The sequence below is a fragment of the Diplotaxodon limnothrissa genome, linkage group LG11, assembly GCF_057381915.1.
Source record: "Diplotaxodon limnothrissa isolate DT_005_m linkage group LG11, D_limnothrissa_male_GT1.1, whole genome shotgun sequence".
Lineage (NCBI taxonomy): Eukaryota > Metazoa > Chordata > Actinopteri > Cichliformes > Cichlidae > Diplotaxodon > Diplotaxodon limnothrissa.
Genome location: NC_140606.1, coordinates 34,241,439 through 34,265,570, shown reverse-complemented (window position 1 = coordinate 34,265,570; position 24,132 = coordinate 34,241,439). Strand labels below are relative to the sequence as shown.

The 24,132-nt window shown below is 40.1% G+C and overlaps 1 protein-coding gene across 3 annotated transcripts; it reads right to left on the bottom strand.

The window, feature by feature from the left end:
* Positions 1–199: 199 nt before the first annotated feature.
* On the bottom strand, positions 200–20,437 carry etv1 (ETS variant transcription factor 1). 3 transcript variants are annotated; one of them, XM_085365880.1, is made up of 13 exons: positions 20,393–20,437; positions 20,127–20,174; positions 19,784–19,871; positions 19,427–19,474; positions 15,018–15,071; positions 9,419–9,548; positions 8,436–8,624; positions 7,279–7,526; positions 4,523–4,594; positions 4,353–4,421; positions 4,090–4,259; positions 2,517–2,618; positions 200–421 (listed from the first exon to the last, which is right to left on the bottom strand). In XM_085365880.1, the coding sequence occupies exons 1-13, from the start codon at positions 20,435–20,437 to the stop codon at positions 200–202; spliced, it is 1,485 nt and encodes a 494-aa protein (XP_085222006.1). The 3 variants fall into 3 exon arrangements, with proteins under 3 accessions (XP_085222006.1, XP_085222007.1, XP_085222008.1); XM_085365881.1 differs by lacking the exon at positions 20,127–20,174; XM_085365882.1 differs by lacking the exon at positions 20,127–20,174 and having other exon boundaries at positions 4,523–4,591.
* Positions 20,438–24,132: the final 3,695 nt, after the last annotated feature.

The window sequence follows — 24,132 nt, the reverse complement described above, 5'->3', positions numbered from 1 at the left end:
TTGCTGTGCGGTCAGAAAGACAAGAGCAAAAGGACGCGTACGTGTTTGAGACAGAGGGGAAGGGAAGCGCCGCTGCATGTGTGTGTTCAGTCTAATTCCCCGAGCGGCTGCGAGTTAGAGGACACGACAGTCTCATGTGTACGGATGGAGGCAGCTGGGAGGAGGGTAGGGTGGAGGTGTGGGTTTTGTGGGGCTGACGTTAATAAACGTAGCCCTCGCTGTAGGGGTGCGGCTGGCAGTAGGGTCCCTCCTGTACGTATGCCATGTTTTCGTCAAAGTGCGACAGCGGCACCGTGTCCTCCTCGTTGATCTGCCGCTCCATGTCAGTTTTCAGCACCGGCCGCTGATTGTCAGGAAACGCCATGGAGAACAAGGCCTCGGGGTCACACACGAACTTGTAGACATATCTCTCGCCGGCCACCTGGAGAAAGACGGAGAGGTCTTGTTTTTAAACCATTTTTCCACAGCATATTCTACAGTGACTGAGTGTAATCTTTCACTTTAATCCACCAGATGGAAAAAAAAGATTAAATATCTTTAAAAAAAAAAACAAACAAACATTTTTTAAACTTTTAAAGCTGATCTCCAAATGTCATCAACAATTCTGCTTTGGCCTCCACACTGCACTAAAGAAGAGGTGCTTTGAGCTTTAAGTGTTTTCAAACAAGATACAGGATTAGTTAATAGCATTTGTATCCATATCATTTGATGTTTGTTTACAAAAAGCTTCATTAAAATCTGCAGTATTTGCATCTCTGCTCTCTCATTATACTCTCTGACTCATGGAGCCCCGCCCCCACTCACTAATGCCGTGTGACTTTTGCGTTTTCACACATCGAATCTGATCTAAATTAAGCCATTAAAACACTAGCATCACACATTAACACATACCAACCAACCAAACGAGACAACAATAGTCCAGTAACTCGTAAATAGTATCTGCTGGCTTTGATGTCGATACAATGACTTGACAATTCTCCAATCGTTAAATAGTCAAATATTTTAAAAAGTGCACAAAAACTACTTTTAGGTGACTAAAATGCTTCGTGCTCCTGATCTAGAGCACAGCAGCACGTGGCTTTAGCTTCTGTGCTGGTACCCTTTGTTGCTTTGGGGCATCCTAACCACCATGTATTGTTTTTTTTTGTTTGTTTTTTTGTGGATCAGTGTTTTATACAAACCCACTTCAAACAAATGAACTATCCCCAACCTAAGCGAAAACAGCTTATCCATTAAAAGAGTTATTTTAAAACACCAGAATAAATTATATAGAGTGGTTTTACTAAGTTTTCTAAAATTATCTTTGAGACACTGATTGCTTTTTTAAACGTCTTATGTCACACGTGGATTTGGTAGAAAATAAAGGAGCTATAAACTGTTCATCGCTTCTCAGAGGTAAAAGTGATCTCAGGAGCAGATTTATGTTTTCTTTGCTGTTTCTTCCTTATTTTATTTAAACTTGGCCAGCAGTTCTTGACCTCCAACCAGCAAAGTATAATTCCACCTAAAAGTGCTCAACCTCTTCTGACCGGCCTATTAATGAATGCTTTCTGGAGATGCTTCTAACTGTCAAACTAATACCTCAGGAAACAAAAAACCTGACAGAAAAGTGTGTTTATCCAGTATTCTGTTAAAAAAAAAATCATTACTCTTGATCTGAAGTATTTTTGCATAAATAATCTTATGACAATGATCACAGCATATGCAGTGTAGGTCCTAACTCTAAACGCACTAATTGATCTGAAAGAAACTTAGTCCAGTACCAAGTTAATCAACATCTATACAGCTTATGGAAATTATTTGTATAACACTCAAATCCTTACAAATTATACATGCGTGGTAGCTGATCTCAAAAAGAATGGTCATTATTTGCACATCTATTGTTTTTGTAAATATTTTGCTGAACAATTGTTTTACTGCAGGGACACTTTGACGTAGCTGGTTCATCAAACAGTGATGTTTGATGGTGATGATGTAACTGATTACTTTCCCTTATATAATGAATATGTAGCTTGCAAAGAAGAAGAAATATATGTATTTATTACTCATTTGTTTGCTGTTTATAAACATCTGTTTTTGGCATTACTACATATACTACATAAATACTACATGCACTATAATGAAGATTAATTCAAAGAATAACTTGATAAATTAACATACATATCTGGGTTTCACTTTAGTAAAGCGGACACGAGCCGCAAGCCTGGCAAAAACTGATTTTTGCACACAATACAGAAAAAAGCTTTACAATTACAATTTCTCAGCTATAAAGTGTAAATGAACTTTTTTAGCTGTTTCACCATTTTTGAGACACTCTTTTCCTTATATAAGGCACCTGGGGGAATGGGAGCACCTTTAACACAGGCCAGGTATAGCAGCCAAATGAGTAGTTTTCATACTATGTTTACATCAAAAAAATCTTTTAGAAAAAAGGTGAACAGTTTTGGATCCCTTTCAGTGTAACAGATGAACTATAATTGGTTGATACAATTTTTGTATTTTTTTTTTTTTTTTACCTTCTGCATGATTCCCTTCTCGTAGTAGTAGCGCAATGATCTGCTGAGTTTGTCGTAATTCATCGCTGGCCGGTTCTTCTGTATCCCCCACCGACGTGCCACCTTTATCACACACACGAACATGAAGACAATAAAGACAGTCAGTAAACAGAGCATTATCAGAAAGCAAACTTATCTAACACAAACGAGCACGGTTGCCCTGATTTCCAGACAGGAACGCTGCAGCAGCTAAAATGTTAAACAAACTTAGCGATCCATATTTTCCTAATAACAGTAATTAGAGCGCGTCCAGCTTGTGCAGACCTGACCAGGGATGTGTTCATTAGGAGCTTGTCACACACCCAGCGGAGGAGGCAGCAGATGTTACAGCACCTGTCTACCAGACCACCCGCCACCCGGCCTCACGGTCCAAACCCACAGCCCCACGGCATTCTCTTAGCTGCTTGCTTTTTTTAAACTCTGCTTTTTACTTTCATTTTTGTTTGTTTCTCACAGTTTATCTCCTATAATACCTTCCCCGATCAATGCAACTGTGTTTTTTCTGCTTTTTCTTTTTCACATTTTTTCTTGTCCCCACAACCGCTGACATGCTGCAAATGCAGAAACCGCTACCTAACGTTTGTCTGCGGCGCCTCAAAGCAAATGCGTTTGGTCACCTGATGGCATGAATGGGGCCCCCTGTTAGGTGCAGCTGGCTCGTGCTTCTAGACACCATCGGGCTGCATGGACCACTGCCCGGTACTCATCTATCTCCTCCATTCTACACTTTCACCCCCTGCCTGCACCCTGCATCCTCCTTCATCCTCCAGCAGTGACTGAGCCCCACTGTGTGTGATGTGGCCATACACAAACCCTGCCTCTGTTTCCATTTCAAAAGGCCCAACCGCCAACATGGGTTATATTTTTAGGAATATGTCCTGTGAAATATTTAACAGGAGCAGGTCATCAGGGTCACTTGGTTGGCTTTAGTGTGGACTGTAGAATATATAACCCTCTGAGGTCCAAGTCATCGTCTGTGATGATCCCAATCCTAACTCCAAACCCTTACCCCAACCTGTGTGTTAAAGAAAAGCAATAATATATATATTTTTAAATGTAAGACGTTTTTGCTCCCTGTCAGTTAGAATGATTCCTCTCTTTGTCTTCTGATCGGTAAGAACTATTTTTTAAAGAAGTCTACTGCATTTTGAGAGCAGAAAATATTACTGATTCACACGTTGACCTCTGACCTCATTTGGTTTTGCAGTGATTTACCTTACCTTCTTACCTTCTTTCACTGCTTAATCACTTCATTTTTTTAACCAAAAGTCTACGAACCAAATATATTTAAGTTGTAATTACATAAAACGGTCCAAAGCAGCAAATATTTACTTCTGAGTAGCTGAAAGTAGGTAAACCTCTTAAAGATTTTATTGAACAATATATGTAGTGAAATACAATGCAACATTTACCTAAGACTGTCCAAAAAGCTTAAGTATAAAAGCCATGAAAAATAAAAACTGATTTTTTAAAGGAGGATTACAATATAGAAAAATACGATTTTTTGTGACAGTGCCTTTTGTTTGTCTCTTACCTCTTCTGGCTCAATGAGTTTAAACTCCATGCCACGGCCGGTCCAGGCAATGAAGTGGGAGTTGGACGGGTCATCCAGTAAAGCCACCAGGAACTGCCAGAGCTGCAGCGAGCCTCTGCGCTGGTACGACGGGCCCTCACGGTACAAGCCCGACTCCTGTTTGATGTCGCCTACAGAAAACGGGGCAAAATGGTTATTGTATGATGGGCAGAATCGTTGGTACGTGGCATACTTTTCATTTTAAGAGTCACTGCAGGACTCACCTTCCACCTTTTCAGGCACCACGCAGGTATCGTCGTAGAAGTGCCTCGCCACTTTGTCAAACATACAACCTGGAAAACAAGATCGGAAAAAAAAAAGATAGTTTGATATCACATGAAGCAAAAACCTATACGTGCACCACCACAACATCCACACGTAACATCGTTGGTACCTTCAGTCCTGTTAGTGTGAGCCAGATAGCCGTCTTGCCGTAAGTAGACAGAATGGCAGCTAGGCACTTCTGCTGAAACCCAGGCAAGAATGAGAGTGGGTGTTAAAGGGCCCGAAGGCAGCATTAAGAACACTATCTCAGTTATCTGAGAGCAGTCAAAGCCTGTTCACTCAATGCACCACTGGCTCTGATTAAAGAAAATGCCCTTCAGCATCAGCGCTGCGATGGCTTCCAGCCACGGGCGAGCTCACTATATCACACTGCCGATACGAGCCCCGAGCATCTCCACTCAGAGGAAGATTTACAACTGAATAAAACACAGCGCTCGTGTGAAAACAGGAGCTGACACGATGTAAGTTTTTTCATAATACGAGGGCTCATGATGATTATTTTACACACGTTCTGAGATCAAAACTAAACGGACCTGCAGGTGTTAGTTTCTTTGACGTTTTCGCTGTGCAGCTGCAGCACGTTTAGCTAAAACGGTTGACGTGTATCTTCTCAATCAGCTTCTTATTATGACTGACTGCATCCAGTGTGAGTATACAGTTTTCTGCCAAAGCTGTTTGCTTTGTTTCACATTTTATTTTTCTTCACGAGTTCTTCACTTGTTTGAAATGAACACATGCTTTTGTAAAACAGTCAAGATATACTACCAATACATTCAAAACGTGAACAAACACTTTTTGATGTTGTTTATGATGCTTTTCGCTGTTCATCAGGCCACGCCCACACTGGCCTGAGGAGACAGATCAGCTCAGTTCTTCAGTGGTGATAAATACTCGCTGATTCTATACTTTATACATATTTAACATTGAGTCCTGATGTTTGAGCAACATTTCAGCTGATGTTAAAATAAACTGCGCAAAATGCAGACGGTCACTTTTCTGGGGTCAAAAAGGAACAATTCACCCCCCCAACACACTTCCTCTGGTTCTGTTTTTTTCCAAGTTTAGATCGTTTTAATGCAAATTTGCCAGGTTTAAAGATATCAGCTCTAGAAATATCTGCCTTTTCCTAAATCGCACCCACCTTGTTGATTTCAAAGCACCTCTTTTCCTTATAAGATCTACCAACCAATTAAAATAGATTTTTGAGTGAACTGCACCTTTAAAAGTTCTCACTCGTGGTTTATCAATATCATGGCTATAACAAGAGATCAAATAAAGACTTGTGGTTTGAATAATTCTTAAACCAAAAATGTAATTTTATATAGACATAAGCAGTTTTTTAAACCGTAGGTTTAAATGGTTAAGATAGAAATGCCCCACTACATAATTCTCTTCCTTCATTTACCGGTTGGATTTACTACATTGTCCAATCGACTCTTCCATTTACTGTATATGTCCAAACCTCCCACAACACAGATGAGATGCTGCGATCAAAAAAACAGCCAAATGGGCTGCAAAGTGAATGTTCAATAAACAGACTGAAGCCCTTCATTTAGACCCATAAACATTTCTCTGAGCTTCATCAAAGTAATGGACTTGTAGAGGAAATTGCTGCTAATGAAATTACCAGATCCCCTCCCATCCTTCTCAACAGTCCAGCTCCAGTCAACATGCCCCACTGTGGCTGCTAATAAATTCACTCTGATGCTCCTTCTTGGACATCTTGGTCCAAGTAGTGGACACAACACAAGGAAGACCTTTTGGTATTTTAACAGTTGATCGAATATATTTCACCACTTTTGCTTTATGAGTGCACACAATTCTTTGTAGACAGTTTACTTGTATCAATAACAATTCTTCTAATTGTTAAAGCCATTTCATTTATCTATGAAAAAACACTTTGCTTCACCCGGTGAAATGTAAGAATTGACTGTTATTACTAAAGAGAAAATCAAGCTGCCAGTGTCATTTTGGGCTCTGTAATTTTTGCCTGTATTTGGCCAAATTTGCGAACAAAAAACCCGAATAAAACAAGAGAATAATGGTTGATGCAAATAACATTGCTGCAAATAGGCCAGAAGAAACCCAAGAAACTGTGAAAAAACAGGGTTATTTTGGACCGAACCTTGTTTTTCTTTTCTTTTCTATTTTTTTTTTCTCTTTTTGATACATTTTTCAGTTGTGCTAATTGGCATTTAGAAGCCACATAGTTGTGAAACTCGGTAAACACATCTATTGCAAAGTAACGTTGCCACTGGAAAAGCGAGAAAACACCAAAAATCACAGCTGCCTGACTCCTCAATGACAAAAACTGCAGAGCTGCTGTTAGGAAAACCAGGTGTAACTTAAAGAGATGTGAATGAGGCACCACATGTTTTGGTGTTTGGAGGTTGCTTTTTCCCCCTGACTGGTCACACACACTCTCCTCCAGCTCTTCCTCTCCTGGGTCCACTCTGTCGCCTTCTGAATGAACCCGGCAGTCCGGCGAATGTTCATTCATGTCCCGAGGTAGCCTCAGGCTCCACAGAGGCTCCACAGAGCCTCTGGCTGATGATTAGGTCCCTTTACTCTCTAACCGAAGGGAGCGGACAAGCGTGGGAGGGCAGATTCTGGATTGTGACCAGGCTCAGCCCCCTCCTTTTTTTCTATTAGAGCACCACAGGAAATGGCGAACAGCACAGACACCCAGCCCAACCAGATCCCCTGCCCTAATAATGGGCAAACTCAATAAAACCGCCCCCTCCCGCCATGTCTTCTCTCATTCCTGAAATGATAATGCTCTGGCAGCTATCACTTCTCTGCTCTTTCACTTACCAGAGGAGTTTGAAGGAGCACAAACAAGAGAAATCTTTTCAAATCGCTCACCTGAGTCATAGGTGAAGTCCCTCGGCTCCTGCTTGATCATCATGCCGGCTGGGTATGTGTGGGGAATAGGGGCCCCCATCATGGCCGGGTGTTCGAAGAGGGGGTCGGGGTACTCCTGTTTGAAGCCTTGAGGAGGGAAAGGGATGTTGGGCTCCGACATCTGCCTGTGGTAGATGGGCCGGCCGTCCCGAGCCATTGTCGGCGGGGAGGGAAACGAGTGGCAAGGCTCTGAGAGCTGACGTCGAAATCTGAGACAGACGACAAATTCAGTGGATTCATGACACTGACTCCTGATTGTGAACGACTTGATGAGACAAAAAGGAGATAAATCAAGAACATGTACATTTTGTTTTACTAATCAATGAATCAATAATAGAAGTGAAAATTCTGAAATCCGTAATGATGTTTTCAAGTGCTTGCCTTTTTGTTTCCCCTATGTTTATGCCTACAGGTGACCAAAAAAAGCAAAAAATAAAGGAAAGGTTTGGAATATTTGTCTGAAAATTGAATTAAAGAATCTCAAACCAAAATCAAATATACATGTTTATCCTATGGCACTTGGCTTGTGGTGCTCATGGGAGTAACTCAGAAGTAAAATGCCTCTTGTGTCCTGATTACTCTAAAAATCCACAAAACTTGTTTTGAAAAGTTTCATGTATAAAGTATTTTCTATATACAGTGCACATCCGCCAACTGTGTTACTGTGCAGAGGGATGTTAATGTTAGCTAACTCTATTCTCCTTTAAGAATTTGAGAATCACAAAGGAAGTGTCATTTAAATCCATTATATTACATTATAAGAGAAATCTGACATTTTTACTCCTAAACTGGAAAATTCACACCTAAAAAGATCTTTTGCTTGAAATAATTAACTTAGTAGGTCTGTTTGTTGTTTTGTTTTTTCCATTCTGCTATTGATTTATTGAATGAGCTCTATTTCAAAGCACTAAAGTCAAGTGATGACCACATGGCATTCGATGGTTGGGAAAGTTGTCGTTTGCAGGCCCCGCCCACTGAGGATTCACTCAATGAAAAACAGAAACTCAGATGTGCATCTGCTGCTGTGACCTTATTGTAATCTATCCTTGGTACAACTGCCAGCTAAGATCACCAGATGTAAATGTGATGTAAATGTAAGAGGCTGCAGGCTGCAGTACCTGTGGTCCATAGTGTAGGCGTTATCAGGGAGAGGCTGCGAGGGCGGTATGTGGGTGTAGGTCCTGTCTGGTTTGGGCGTTGGGGCCGTCGTGGGTGAGCCATGATGAAGTGGGGACACAGGGGTGCTACAGGGGGGTGTCACTGGGCTGGAGGGCTTCATTCCTGTGGGCTGCTTCTGCTCATAGGCACTGGGGTAATAGCAAGAGTCAAAGATGCCTGTGTTACTGCCAGTGTACGTTACACGATTTAAACTCTTTTTAATTAAGGATTATTTAACTGATAGCTTCGTCTTAAGATGTCTGTATTTAGGGTAGTTTGGAACAAATGCCCTACCCACTCAACTATCCTTTCACTGTTTTCTAAACCGATTTGATTTACTGTATAAATTATGAAGCCTTGTGAGCAGATGTCACAAAGTGAAGAAATGCATCACAAACTACCTCAGGGCATTTATGTCAGACTGCAGTTAGAATCAATGGCATTTTAAACCACTCCATAATCAGCGGTTCCAGAAACCCTCTGATTCAGTTCAGTTATAACAGACAATTAAAACTAACATGACTGCCATAATCTCACATAAATACCTCTGATTGGAAATATCTCGTTAATGTCTTCAGAGTCACCACCCAAAGCTGTACATATCTCGATGTCCTTTGATTTGCAGTTTGGAATGATTAGCAAGTCATTTCCAGTTAAATAAAAATTACAATGCAGAATGAAAAAGCCAAAAAAGTGTCAAATGTATAGAAAGCATAAAGATTCTTCACCAAGAGTAAACTGACGATAAGCTAAAGTGAGTATTTAGTCATCACTGTCCTACAATAAACCTTCACACCTGCATTTATTCCTCTGTTAAAGTGAGGAATGTGGAACCAAATGTTATTTTCTGTGTTTTCTTTGCAAATCTGAAAAAGGTATCATGTACAAAAGCATTTAAATAATTTGTAAAAGATGTTTTAAGTGTCGGTGGGGGGGAGCCCACCTGATGCTGTACGGGCACTTCTCTCCATACTGGAGTTTGAAGGGCCGCTCCTGGCTACAGTTGGAGCTCAGCTCTGAACACGGGCTGTGCAGCTCCCTCTTGATCTTCAGCTGCAGTCCGTGGAACGCCACTACGATGGGAAGGAGGAAGAACAATTAACATTTACACTCTGTCAAACTGTAACATTTTTTAACATTGTGACTATTTTTTTCTTCATTTAGCAGCAGACTGTTTCTGGATTGGCTTGTAAGTACCTGAGACAGAATTTGTACAATCACAGGACGGAAAAAATAAATGAATGAAAACTAAAACCGCTGTCTTCATTTACATCTGACAGATCATTCACAAAAATTAAATGAGATGATCACAGTCTGGAAAAAAAATACTGCTTGTTTTATTTAAGTACAGCAGATTCAATTTCAAAACTTAAAATACAATTAAATTTCAGAACTGCACACAGCAGCTTTACCCACAATGGAAAAAGTCATGTTACAGTGCAGATACAAGCAGGCATGAATGTGCCAAGCCATCACTAATTAAGAGAACTCGTGATGGATATATTAAAAACACTTGCTTTTCTAAGCATCCATCTGCCAAAGGATATGACATCTGAGGCCATCACTTACACAAACAACTCACTTCAAATCCCATTTATTCAGCCTTTCCTGACGGGGACTCTGGTAGTGAAATATGACAATCATGAAACAGGGTGTGCGGTGAGCTCCGATAAATGCTTTATCTGCTTTCAGCTGGCTGTCAATAAGTTCCAGACGACAACAACAAGTCTCATTGATCTGAATGGGGGCCTGCGATCTCTACCTATGGCCCCACAGTGAGCCCGGTGCATCTGAGAGGCTGTTAAGTGCCTGATCAGTCCTGATTAACATCCCATCATCTAGAGTCATGATCAACGCTAATCCAATTGACTGTGCTTCTGAAGAAAAAGCCAGTCAGTCAGAATGAAGTCAGGCTCAGGTTGCCTCGCCAATCGCGTCTCACCGCGACGGCTCACAGAGCAACAGCGAAGCCATCCCACAGCGCTCTATCAAACACAACAGAGGACCAGCCGCGGTTGAAGACGATTATTTTTGATTGATGTTTTAGACTGAGAGATGGCCCTCTCCTTTTATAACCAGGAATTATGAATGGAGAAAGTCCATCAACTCTTGGTCCAACTCAAGTGCAAACATTTAGATATTTGAGTACTAGAGAAACTTAAATATGTGGCTAAGGACTGTTTTTCTTTTAAATACAAGAAGGTCTCTGAGGCTACAAGGAGTTGAGAGAGAAGGATGTTTTGAGGAGTTTTCTCACGGCTGACAGACAGCTGCTGTACGAGCAGGGGTCGATCTGCCAACACCCCATCTGACGCACAGTCGAGCCCCCTGGGTGATGGGCCACACGGGCCCGGCATGACAAAGCTCAGGGGTTGTTTGCAGCCCTCGCTGGGGGCCTGACCTTTTCTGGGTCATCGATCGGAGGTCAAAGAGACATTTCCTGAGGGGAGACCTTTGTTGACGCTGGCATCGCAAAGCCTTGTTAAGAGATTATGGACTCAAAACAATACCTCAGCTTTGGCTGTCAAGATCACAATCAGTGTCAGGCTAATTACAGTTTACATTAAACACACATGAATTTGTTTAGTTTAAGAGCCGACTCCACCGGCTTCTTGTTTACAGCTCACCTGAAGCTGAACCATAATTTCTTTCTTTATTTAACAATAAATGACATTAAAACAACGTCTATAAAAATGCTGCCGTTAAACGTAAGCGCCACATCAGCTCTAAACAATGGCTTCATGTGTGCTGCAGCACAGGGCATTAAATTAGAAATGGAAATGTCACAATAGATTTTGTCAGCGGGGTGCCAAGGTACACAAATCAATAGCGAGGGCATTGCCTCTGACTAAAACAGAGACTTCCCTTTTAGTCCAGAATGTCATGCCCATCACTGCTTGATTGCTCTCATTATCTACATATTGATTAACTAAGATGGTAGGCAGTTTTAAAGAAGAGGCAGTTAGAACAATTACTGGGTCTATTTTGAATGCAAATGTTCTTTTCTTCGTTGTACCACTGACTTAAACATTGGGCAATTTGCTTTAGCCTTTGCAGTACAGATTAAACAGAAATCTTTCCTTTAAACATCGTGGCACATGCAAATAAAAAAAACCTTTTTTTGCATTTTCCAACAACACTTAATTCGAATATTTTTATTTTAGCAGCCGTTTGTTTGCCAGTCCTTTCAGTACACTATCAGATAACTGTTGGCTCCGGCTGTTGTCAACTTTGAAGGTACAAATTGTGCGTTTTGGCAGAACGGGAGCCTACGTTTGGCAGATATTTCTCTAGTCCATTCATAAAAAAATACAGGTCTTTTGGCAACAGCGAAAAACCTTCCATTCCATTTTCACCTACTGTAGGTGCTCGCCTTTGCTGTTAAATGATGGAGGCTCAGATCTGCTGGTAACGTGTGGCCTCATTTTACACCTCCTCTACTCCTCCATTCCCTGCTAAGTTATGCTAATGGTAAGCATCTGTGTTGGAGTTTGAGACAAAGAAATTTCTCCTCTCCTCCTTCAGCCTGAGGACACTTTCGCTTCGAGGCCGCTCACATGCTGGTTCTGTGTCGCATAGACGCAGAGTGCAAAGTTGACATTGAGAGAAGCTGCAACAGCTTCTCATGAGGAAAGATGAGTCTGGCCATGAAAATACAGAACACACCAGCTTATGTGCTGCAATATTTAAGCCTTCAAAATAAATGTCTTTCCTATTCTTTTCAGATTTTTTATTATTATTCTGTTAGGAATATAAAATCACAGCTATTTCACTATTGTTGCCAATTTTATTTCAGCAGTACAGGAACAAAAATTTAGGGGTAACATTTATTTTCTTTGAAAACATTCATCTCAATAAAATAAGATGTTTCTTGTTAATTGTAGCAGTTAGCTTACATCGATAGCAAACTAAATAGGACATCTTGGCTAATGCTAACTGTGCTAACTGTTAGCTTGTTTTACATTTGATTTAAATCAAATTTGATAAGTTCATTAATAATTCACAACTGTCATATTAATATCTGTTGTGAATTATTTTAATGTAAAATTCAATTTTTAGTTTTTTAAATCTGAGTAAATAATGTATTGTTTTTCTATTTTCACCACGCTATTGAGGATAGGATGAAAATTATTTAAAGGGCTAAGCACTGTAACCTTTACAAATTTGGCTCAAACACTTTTTCAGACTCAGTCTTTTTCAGATTAATACACATATACAACACATACATGGGCAGTACTGAGTATTTTTGGAGCAAGGAGGTAGTATGTGGGATTTACACAAAACAGAGAGTGCCCACGTTGATCGTAACAAAGGGAGATGTTACCCAGTGCAACAGTGTGAGTCACTTCAGTGTTTTTGGAGCAACAATGGAGCTCACAGACGAAAAAGCTGCTGTAACTGATTTGTGTGGAATCAGTTGTCTGTTAGCTTTGGATTTCTCACTAGATTCGGTGACATTAAAAGTATTTAATATTGCCATTTTCATAACGGCCCCTATCTTCTCACTGCCTTTTCTTTAGGGTTAACTTCCAGCTTTATCTCTCCTCACCTTCACCTTTCTTTCTCCCTGTCTCACCGTTTGCCTCTCCATCTCTCGGCTTGGTGAAAACCCATATGGGAGAGCTGCCGGCTGGGATGCCTGCTCATGCGCCCAACCACGGTGCCCTCACCCTCCTGCCATCTGTTAGTGCCTCTCCAGCCTGCTGCAGGTTTGCCAACAGGACAATTCAGATGGTCAGCAGTCTCCTGCCACTATGGCCACCCACCCTGGCTACCTCTGAAGGGCATCAGGACAGTCTTGGTGACCTCTGGTTATCTACTGTACACCACACTAGTCCATGTTGGGTTTTAGGCAAGGCTAAGTCACACCCATAGTTTAAATGTTTTGCCTTTAACACAGCAGTTGTCTTTAGTGTTGTAGCGTTCTGAACAATTATAAAAAGTAAAATTAATGAAACGAATCAAATAAAGTGCAGACATTTAATGGATTTTTTAGACTATTATAACTAGTTTAATGCAGTTTTATGTGTTTAGATTTAAGGCGCATTTATTCACTTTTGGAGCAACTTAAATCATAAGTTAAATTAAAAGCCAAATCAGATTAGGACATCTAAAGTCAAGTGCCTGTAGCCAGGCAAATCCCCTCAGATTTGTCATTTCCAGAGAGCAGGAGTACTCGTGGCAAAATAAAGTGAGAAGAAAGAAAAACCATTCTCGGGTTTCTAATCTAGCCCACCAACGGGAACCTTCTCGATAATCTCAGGCTGTGATCTGAGTCACATGGAGTTAAAAGGCCTGTGATCTCGCTTGATGCCAAATCTCTTACAGCTTCATTTTACCAAACTGTTATCTGTGACCACTAAATCTTGAAATGCAATTAAAGTTGCCAAACTAAATGTCAGATGTGACCTTCTCTCTTTGTTCCTGTTCAAAACTCTAACTTCTGCCTTTTGTTCAACTTTCATTTGCAGGTTAAAGGGTGTTGAGGACACCGGGAGGTTTTGTATTTTTTCTCACAGTTTAATGTGCATTTTGGCTCAAATGAAAGACATGTGCTCTATCTGGGTCCCACTGAGTTCCACTCACTCAATTTCTGTCCCCACCTTGGCACTACTTCCTCCAGAAATGGGCCGTGCCAAGTAACCAGTCACCGTGTGCAACCACCGTATACAGCCAGGTGAAGTACGACCAACTAGCTTATCCTCATCACTGTGAGTGAAAAATGAACTCTTGTCAGACATTGGAAAATGTTTTAAAACTTTTAGGAAGTATTCTTAGAAACAGAATTTGTCCTTTTGTTGGATAAAATATGTAGAGCAAGGAGGAAAAAAGCACAAAAAAACAGATCATACTTGCTTTCATGCTTTAAAATCTCCAGTGAAGGATAGGGAGTGTAAAAGAAGGCCAGCCAACCTCCAAGTAAATGCAGGAGTACTTAATATTACACCGCCTGATTTAGAAAATATAACCACACTCCATGGTTTGCACAAAAAAGGAGTTTGGGGAAAGGTCAAGGAGGAGCATATTTTTAAGATTTTATTAAAAAAGAAAATTCAAAACAGACATCAACTGACAGCAGTTTGGACTACCTGGAGTTAAAAATACCACTTCAACTACCTAAAAAAAAGTTAGCCACAATATTTTGATGTTTTCTTATGCAAATAAGTCACAGTGCAATAATATCTCAGTAGCGGTCCCAAGAACAACAAGGGAAAACACACACACACACACACACACACACACACACACACACACACACACACACACACACACACACAGATAACCCCCCAACCCAAACCATGCACCTGTAGACCTGCACGATTGCTGCAGCTCTCCTGAGAGCACTTGTGCAAGCAAAGGTGAGGGCACTGAGAGACATGGAAAAACACACACAGTCACTTGCTTTTTACGCCAGTACAAACACACCAGTGAAGATGAGTGAAAAAAAAAGAAAAACACCACAGATGTTCACACACACACATAAACATAACACATGCACAGACAAAGAGACACAGAGAAAAGCGACATGGTTTCTTACTCACAGTTTTCAGTCTGGAAATCTGGAACGAACTGCTCATCATTGTCGGGAACTTGAGCTAAAGACACGAGCAGAGAAGAAGAAAGGGATTGATTGTTTCTGATGTTGATGGACACCGCAGCACTGATCACAGCTTTGTCCTCTGGCAAACAGTCCTCTGGGATGTTAGTTTGGCCAATCCCAGCACTGCCTGCTTCTGTTGTCAGTTAAAAAAAAAAAGAAAAGAAGCCTAAAAAAGTGTTTTTAATGTGTTTATCATTTTAAATGTGCAGAAGATTTCAATATGCTGTAAATCTTCAGAGTCATAGAAATAATCATGCAAATTAAAATCAATTAATGAATTAAAAAAAACACATCTTAATAAAGATTTTTTTTATCCATTCTTAAACTTTCAGTCGTTTTACGCATTTGTTATCCAAATATAGCCCAGTTGTTCAAATGTCCATTTTCTATGCACTTCTTTTCAATTTTATATCTATATCATTCCCTTAAAAAAGAGAGAGAGAAAACAAAACAGCAAAAACACTTTTGATTTGTTGTAGAAAAAGAGCTTAATTAAATTTTTTTTTCTTTCTGAAAATAAAATCTGACTTTCACGGCTTGAAAAGGGACAAAAAGTCCCCAAGACGACAATTCTGATGCAATCAAAAGACTAAATAACCTTGAACTGCTGTGACTAACACATTCCCTGATATTTACTAAAGCAGTTGAGTCATATTTTCCAACAAACTCATACCTGACAGATAATATTTTGACCGTCTACTTTCACTTCCTGAGGTCGACTTGTCCATTGACTGCTCTGCAGCCTCGGCTCTCGCTCCTTGCCAGCAGCCAAACACCCATTGTTAACAGTATCTAATTGGCTTCTTCCCTACTGGTGAATCCACCTGTACCTACCGAGTTAGGTCTGTTCCAAACCCTCCAAAGCTTCACCTGCGCTTCAAACACCCCTGCACTCAGGCTAATGCTAAAATAATGAAGCCCTGCTCCACTCGGGCTCCAATTAGGCATGTACATATTTATATAACACATATTTACACTCAGTGACAGTTCTTCATGTCCCTTAAGTTTCAGTCTCTCTGGTGATAGGCAAAAAGAGATTTAAATGTGTCATTAGCACATCTATTTATAAACAAAATGAGCTGGATCCTCATTATCACAGTATGTGCAGCATGCCTTGACATGTCTGGAGATCCTATTTTTTTTTTTAAATGACTGATATTCCTTTTTTGTCACTCTTGATGTGGTCAAGCGTGGGTTTATTTCTCTTCCCAGAAGTGAGAATTGAGGAGGGTAAACAATTAACAGATGAAGAGGAGATATTGCTCCTTATTTTCTAAAAATGTCAAGCGGGTGCAGACGCCAGAAAATAAATATGCACAAGCAACTTCACTCCATATGTTTGTGTAGTAGAGCTACCAGCTCTCTATTTTGGCCTTTTGGAATTAAGTTGGTGGGAAACAATTAAGACATAACAGGAGATTTTACACAGGGCTACTTTTGTAATAAATTAAAGAAAATGTAATAATATGTAACAGATACAGTGTTAGGAAAACACTTACTCAAACCTTATAAAGAAATCAAATTTTTCCTAATAAAAAACCAAGTTCTTAATCAGCTGAAGCACCACAACATCTCTCGAAACTTCAGCGGACACAGAGGAGAAACAATAAAAATAAATTAATAAATTAAACACAAAGAAGGTGGCAGTCTCTCTGTGACCAAAAGGAAGTACAGGATGGATGAGTCACTGGCCTCAGTCTGTGAATGAGCCAGCTGATCTCTGCAACAAACTCCTGGGGAGAACGGCAGAGTTGGAAATCTGCCGCCATTCACAAAACCAAAAAAAGGAGGGAGAGGGACAGAAGGAAAACAGGAGCGAAGGTAAAGAAGAGGAAGGTTGTAAACACGAGGCCTGAGACTATTTGAATGGTTGTCTAAACCTGCAACAGCAGTAAGCAGGGCTGAGTTTTAAACAAATTTATCATTCTGCCTGTGACGATTTCCAAGACAAATGACGCTATCAGCACAAAAATTTTGCAGAGACACCAGTGCGTGAACAAAGGAAAAAGGAAAAACAATCTTAAAGCAAAAAATCTGAGAAGTACAATACATTTTTTGTTGTTGTTTTGACAAAAATAAATAAATAAAATGAGTTTAAAATACTAAATGGAAGAAAGAAGGTAGATGTAGTTTTGGGGGGGGAGGTCACAGATTCGCATGTCAACGATCAACCTTCAACATCTTGGGTCTCGGGAGTCGGAAATTCAGTCTGTCGCTCATAATTTCTCCTCTCGTTCCAATTACCTGAACTAATAAATCTCAGAAATGGGAAGGTATTCCTTTTCATCTTAATGGACAGGAAGTCATTCATTAAATCTACAATCTTGAGGCGCACATCATCACATTGATCCATGACAGGCAGAACTGTAATCTTTAACAGTAATACCTCTTATCAGCCGCTGTCTCTTTTCCCACTTTGGATACTGAAATATTAAAATCGTGTCTTATTCTTTTACACACCCTGCGGTGCGAGCCGCGACGCCTCATCTCACCTCGCTGCCGCTCCGAGTCGGCTCAACTCTTCCAATATCTGTTTTAAAGAATACTTCTCATTTTTTAAAAGCTTTGGATTGCACTGCGAGCGTTTTTACATGTGTTAAAGAATAGATGGAGCGAATAAATGATTGAGTCTTCTTTGGCTGCGTAAAGGGAGCAAGCGAAAAATTCATCTCGACACTCTTCCAGTAAATGTTTTACGACTCTATCCTATGGTTAAAAAAAAGTATTAAAGTTTATTTAATTATATTGCACACGTTATTCTACGACAACTAGAATTATTGCTTTACGACGTGTGAACTGTTAGAAAAAAAGAAGGCAGCCTTTTATTGCTGCAAACGGGTAACAGAACACAAAAATTCTAAATTCACAAACTGCAGATGACTTGATTGACTTAAATGAAACAAGACAGTACAGTAAAACTAACATCAGCGTCTCATTAGACTAAATGCTTTTTGGTGTTAATGTATTTAAATGAACCAAATTATGAAGCAGAACATTTTAGCATTACAATATAATAACTCCAACTCCAGTTTTATACACTTCTACGAAATTTTCAATTTTAATATTTCATTATCAAACCTTAATTTAAAACTATATGAAAAATGCACATAAATCAGTGAGTTTCTAACACATATAGCACTTTATACATTAGCCAACGAGCTATAGTAAAGCAAAGTCTAGAATTAGTCTAGTATAATAATAGTCTAGTACAATAATAGGGGCAATTGTAATCAAGTGACTTACAAACTTCATTTTAACCCTGTGCTTTGGACATTTTGCAGACAAAACACTAGAATTTGTTTTAATTGTTCTGGTTTATATATATTTGCAAAAAATACTTCAAAATCCAACTTTATAAAACAGTTGTGTTCTCTCACACTGTACAACTTTACACCATCTGTTTGCAAGCAAAGCAAACACTTCACATATATCTCAAATTATACTTCTTACTGTAAAAATATTTTTTTACTTGGATATAAACTTTGAGATTACATGCAATATTAAGGTACGTTACATCTTTCTGAGATGTCGACAAAAAAGTCCAACATGCATGCACAAAGAAATACAGCAAAAGTGAACAATATTCACCACTAACCAAAACTTCGGTGCTGCAGACACGGAGGAAAGAGGACGCTCGCACTTAAATCCTGAAGCATCACGTCTCAGTTAGACCACAATGAGCAAGTCTTGCCATTAGAGAAAAAAAATTTAAAAAGCAAGAAAATTGTAATATTAAAAAAAAAAAAAAATCAATTGTCGCTTTGAGAGCTGGCTGCTGTTTTGGAAGTTTGCGGAGAAAAAAAATTTCTCATAGATCCATTCTCTCTTTTTTTGCCACCAAGAAATGAAATTGAAGAAGACAAGGTGAAGGTACAGCTGTACAAGATAGAGAGGTGTGCTGAGAGGAAGCAAAGAGAGAGAGGGAAAGAGAGAGAGAGAGAAAGGGGAGAGAGAGGAGATGACAGAGTGAGTGAGAGTAAGAGAGCTGGTAGGCTACAGCAGAGCTCTGGTGGAGGTGGAGGTAGTGGCGGCTGGCGTGCAGCGCGTTAGCTCCTGCCAAAAGCAGAAGAGACAGTGAGCGTCGGAGAGCCTTCTCCTGGTAATTTGTGATGACACTCTCTGGGTAGAGCCTCCTCGGTCTCCCTCAAGACCCCTCGCTCACAGTCTCTAATGTATGCATGACACACAAGGTGCCTCTTCCACACAGGCTTTTAATTGGACTGCGACGCTAGGCATGTAACTCCAGGCAGCAGCCTCCCCCCCCCCCCCCCCCCCCCCCCCCAACACTCATAACCTATTCATTTTTACCCATCTCTCCTCCTTTTTTTGCTCAAGATTTAAAACACTCACCTTCTGCTAGCCAAGTCTCCTGCAGCTGACTGAGGTCCTGGAAGAGCTCTGAAAGGGAAACCGAGGCAGAGATCAAGGTTTGAAGGCAGTTGAAAAACAGTCAAAGCTCAAGAGAAGTATCAGAAACAAGTGCATTCACTATTACTGGCTGATATGCCATTGGAGCTCACTGGGCATGTGTGCAGCTAATAACAAGTCAATTTGTGTTTCTGACCACTGAAAAGAGGCTTGTGAGAATCATCACAGGCCGCTGTGCTGTAATTGAGATTCTGTAGTTAGCAGCACAGGTGGCCACAAACCAATTGAATTTTGCTAAATGTTTAGAAGCCGTGAAATTAACTTCTCCCTCTGTCCTACCTTCAGTGTCCAGAGCCAGGTCGGACTTAATGAATTTTCTCTTTCTGTCATTTGCTGGCCTCTCGCAGCTCGTTGTCTTTTCTTGCAGCTTTTGGGAAAGAAAGAAAACACACACACACTCATCAATTTTTCTTCTTCTTGCTGGAGCAGTAATTCTGTTGTTGGCTGCATCACATGTGCAACTGAAATAGCAAATGAAAGAGCCTCAGTGAGCCTCTGATTAATGCCTCACACACTTCTAAAGCTTGACCCATGCAAAGGGGTCTGTGCTTCACTTATCAGGCATAATTAACAAGTTGTTACATGGTGCATAACCAATAACACAGGGTAAAGTAATGGGCACCTTGTTTGGCTGTTTATCTTTGATGATTAGATGAAACTTAAATGGTCCCTAAGGGAAAAATGAGTGTTGGCAGCAGCAGAGAGAAAGACAGAGGTGAGATCAGAACAAATAGAATGCATTAGAGAGAACAGCCATCCACAGTACAAAAGGCAGAAAAAAATCAAGATGAAGTATTTTCCTTAATGGGGTGGGAGCTGGAAGAAGAGAAGGATGAGTGAAACTGATTTCATTTCAACTTTTCTTCTTTTGAGGCAGTGATCACTCACTCTGGAGTTATAGTAAGGCACTTGCTGATCGTGAAATCCATCCATTCTGCACTGTTGTGGCTTTAACGGGCGAGCAATCTGCAAAGTCTCCAGTCTCCTGTCCGGCCACCCTTCAAACAGGCAGATAAATAGGAAGCAGGAATAAGGAGGAGAAGAACTTCGGGTTTAAATCTCTGTTTTATTCAGTGTATGAACCCTCTGATATTATTCTGAGCCCGGAATGACCGACGGCACCTCCGGCGATCATGCGGTACAGTTAAGTTGGTGCGTAAACGAGCAGCGCGCTGAGCTAGAGGGCGCACCAAATGTTTTTCGCTCTGTAATAAACTTAGAAATGAGAGGAAGTGTGTAAAACTGCAGGTACTTACCTACCAACTTCGCGCCGCTTTCATTTGCTGAGAGCTACAGAGCGGCTGCAGGATCTCCACAGTCCCGGCTGCTGCCTGCGCCTCTCCCCGCTCACTGTGTTGCTTTCTAGCGGCTTGGCATCGCCTCCCGGGGCCTCCCATGGAAACAAGCCGCACTCCGTTTCCTATTGGTTGTCAATGTCTTTCACTGGATCAGATTGCTGGCAGTCAATCACGCACGGCTGCAGGCGGTAAGCGCGGGCGAAGTCAATGACAACATTGTCGTGCGCTCATCTCGCTTTGTTTAAGTTTGGACTTTTGCGTTTTTAAGCCGAAACTAGCCACCAAACTTCATGACAACTTGGTGTCACTATTTTGTATTTACACTGAAACACATGCAAACTGCACCTGCACACCCCCGCCCTCTCGCGCACGTCTTCACCCCCTCTCCTTCTCGTTTTTTTCGCAATCGCATACAGTGTGAGACACACAAACACACCACTCACTCTTCTCCCGGTCAAGTTTGTGTCCATGGTAACGGTGTTTTGAAGAGCCTCCAGGGGGACTTGCTGAAGCGCCAGCTCTTCCCTCTCCTGTAAAGGGATACTTTGTTGAGACCTGCAGAAGGCACTGACCTGGAAGTAAAGTCCAGGAGCAGCGGGCAGGAAAAAAAATCCTACAAAAAAAAAGAAAAAAAGAAATCCCACTGAACCCCTCAAACCATTTTAAATTAAGAGGGAAGTCCAGATCCCAAACCTGAATGTCATGGAAAGTTTTAATCGTGCAGTTTTACAGCTAAAGCATAACATTTGCTTTACATTTAATATTATGTAATACCAGTACCAAGGTTCGCCAGTACAGTTACTAGCAGTTAACACCGATATTAAAACATTAAAAGTTGCAAATGCACTTTATTCTTTCAATAGAAAAAAATATGGCATGACTTCAAAAAGCCACTGTGATAATGTATACTAATAACAGGTTACGTCTGATCTGTACATTTCTTTTCTTCAGTTTAAACAATACATAGAAAATGTTAGTTATGTGAAATAACCAAACACCAGCATTTCGGAGAATATCGATGTGCTTATGTTTCTCTTTTTAGGCCTTAAACTGATGACACTGGTGTCAATACTCAAAACAAGATTTTGTATTGGACATATGGGTACTTATTTGTTATTCGCATGAACACGCTTTCGCAATTTACCATGAATTCTTCTCAGAGCCCGAATAAACTCTAAAAATATTAAGTATGTGACATCCAGCAAGTGTTATTTATCATAACAAAATCTTAATTTAACTATTATTTTCAATACCAAAGTAGTTAAGGGCAGGGATGTCAAACATACAGCCCCGAGGACCAAAACTGCCAATAAATACAACAATACAGTGACAGAAAAATCTTTTTGTTTTTTGGAATTATTCTAGCCTGGAGTGAAAGTATTAGGAAAGTTACATGGTTTTATATGTTTTTTTAACAGAATCTTTGAATCATAACATTGAGATATAGTTTTGGAATTTCTAATTTTTCCTCATGCATCTCAGGCTGTTTTTCATCTGTTCTATAAATGGATCACTCATTACATGACAACAAAATTAATAAAAAATAATGCCTTCTGTTGTCTGGCACATTTTTAAGGGATTTGGATGGCGAATGTCTTTCTTAGGTTTATGGTTTCAGCTTTTTAAAAATCTTGGCTACAGCTCTGATGAACAATTTCAGAATGTACTTCTTTATTCTTAGAATTTTTTTCTAAGTGTGTATGAAATGATTTTACTGGTCTTAAGATGAAAATTTGTCTGTATGTGGTCTATGAACTAAAGAAGTTTGACACCGTGGCTTTGAGTTAAATAGAACAGCATGTACATCACAACAATAAATAAACTTGAACGTGTTGTACATGTCAAGAAATATTCTGCGAGATTTAAAGAATCAGACTTTTTAGAATAAAATACTACTTTGTTTTGTGAATCTGATAAGTTTCTCCCCTTAGATCTCTTTTTCTGTTTGGTCTGACTGTTGTAGGATGTCTGCAGTTTCCTGGTTGCACACCTATATTTAAAGCTTACAGGCGTTATTTTTGAAAGAAGGTCATGGGCAAAAAAAAAAATCATTACCACTGTCAGGAATGCTTTTTTGTCGCTGTTGCAGCTAAGTTGTAATTTGTAAAAATGTGTGTTGGGTGCATAACAATCAACATAGATTTGCTTGCCAGGATACAGAACAGATCTAGGATAAAACCCTGAAAGAGAACTTTACCAGTGCATCAAACACTTGACTGAAAGACGGGCATATCGGAAGTCAGTGGTGGTCACGCTGGTGCCATCTTGGATCCAGGCAGGGTTCCATTACCAGGCAGGTGAAGTGGATGTGAAGTGAAGTACTGTGTCACTCCTGCTGAACACCCTGAGGATGGAGAAACGCAGGTCAAGTGCAGGAGTCTACCCATCTGACACTGAGACAGCCAATACCCTAAACCAAGTGCCACTCCAAAAGAATATAATTGGGGTTTTCCCCATCTGTTTTATTTTCAAAAATAAAACTCAAGACACTGAAGTTACTCCAGATTACTACACTGTGTTTCACTTGTACTTATTTAGCCAAAATTGAGGTGACTAAAAATAGGGGACAAGAATAATCATTATAAAGACAGTTAACCACTTCATTTGCTGCTTATCCTCTTTGAGCATTTATTGAAACATTACTTGCATTCTTTTGTACTATTAAAAAAGAAGAAGAAGAAAAATTAGTGGCAAGTGAAAGCTTATTGCCAAACATTTTTACATTCTAGTAATTTCACTATCACTCACATGGGAGTGAGAGAGAGAGAGAGAGAGAGAGAGAGAGAGAGAAATAGAGCTATCTCCTCTAGGATGCAAGATGAAAAACAAATGTTGAAGATCAGGAATTCACAGGGTGTTAAACTAACATGAACAGAATATATTTAATGGGAATGAGCATTAATCTTGGCAAGTTATACTAACAAATGAGTAGTTATTCAGTTTAATTCGATTTTATTTATGTAGTATAGCAATAGTGATTGCTATAGTATAGCAGTCTCCAGGTGCTGTAAGCAAAGACTCTACAATAATACAGAGATTAGAGTTATGTAGATTCAAATTCCAAGTCAATATCTCCCTGTTGGTGAAAAGAGATGAAAAACCATGTACTATCTGGGTTTGCTTAGAAACAAATGGCTGCAAACTAGTGGCACAAAAATGAAACTAAAGCCATTGTCTCAGAGAATCAGTTAGGTCCATAGGTTTTTGGCTAGCAGCAAAAGTTTTGTAATTTTGCCTCTGTAAACCACCTCATTTAACTTTGACTTTAAATGATCATAATTAGATTGAAGTATAGACTTGCAGCTTTAATTCAAGGGGTTTGACAAATGT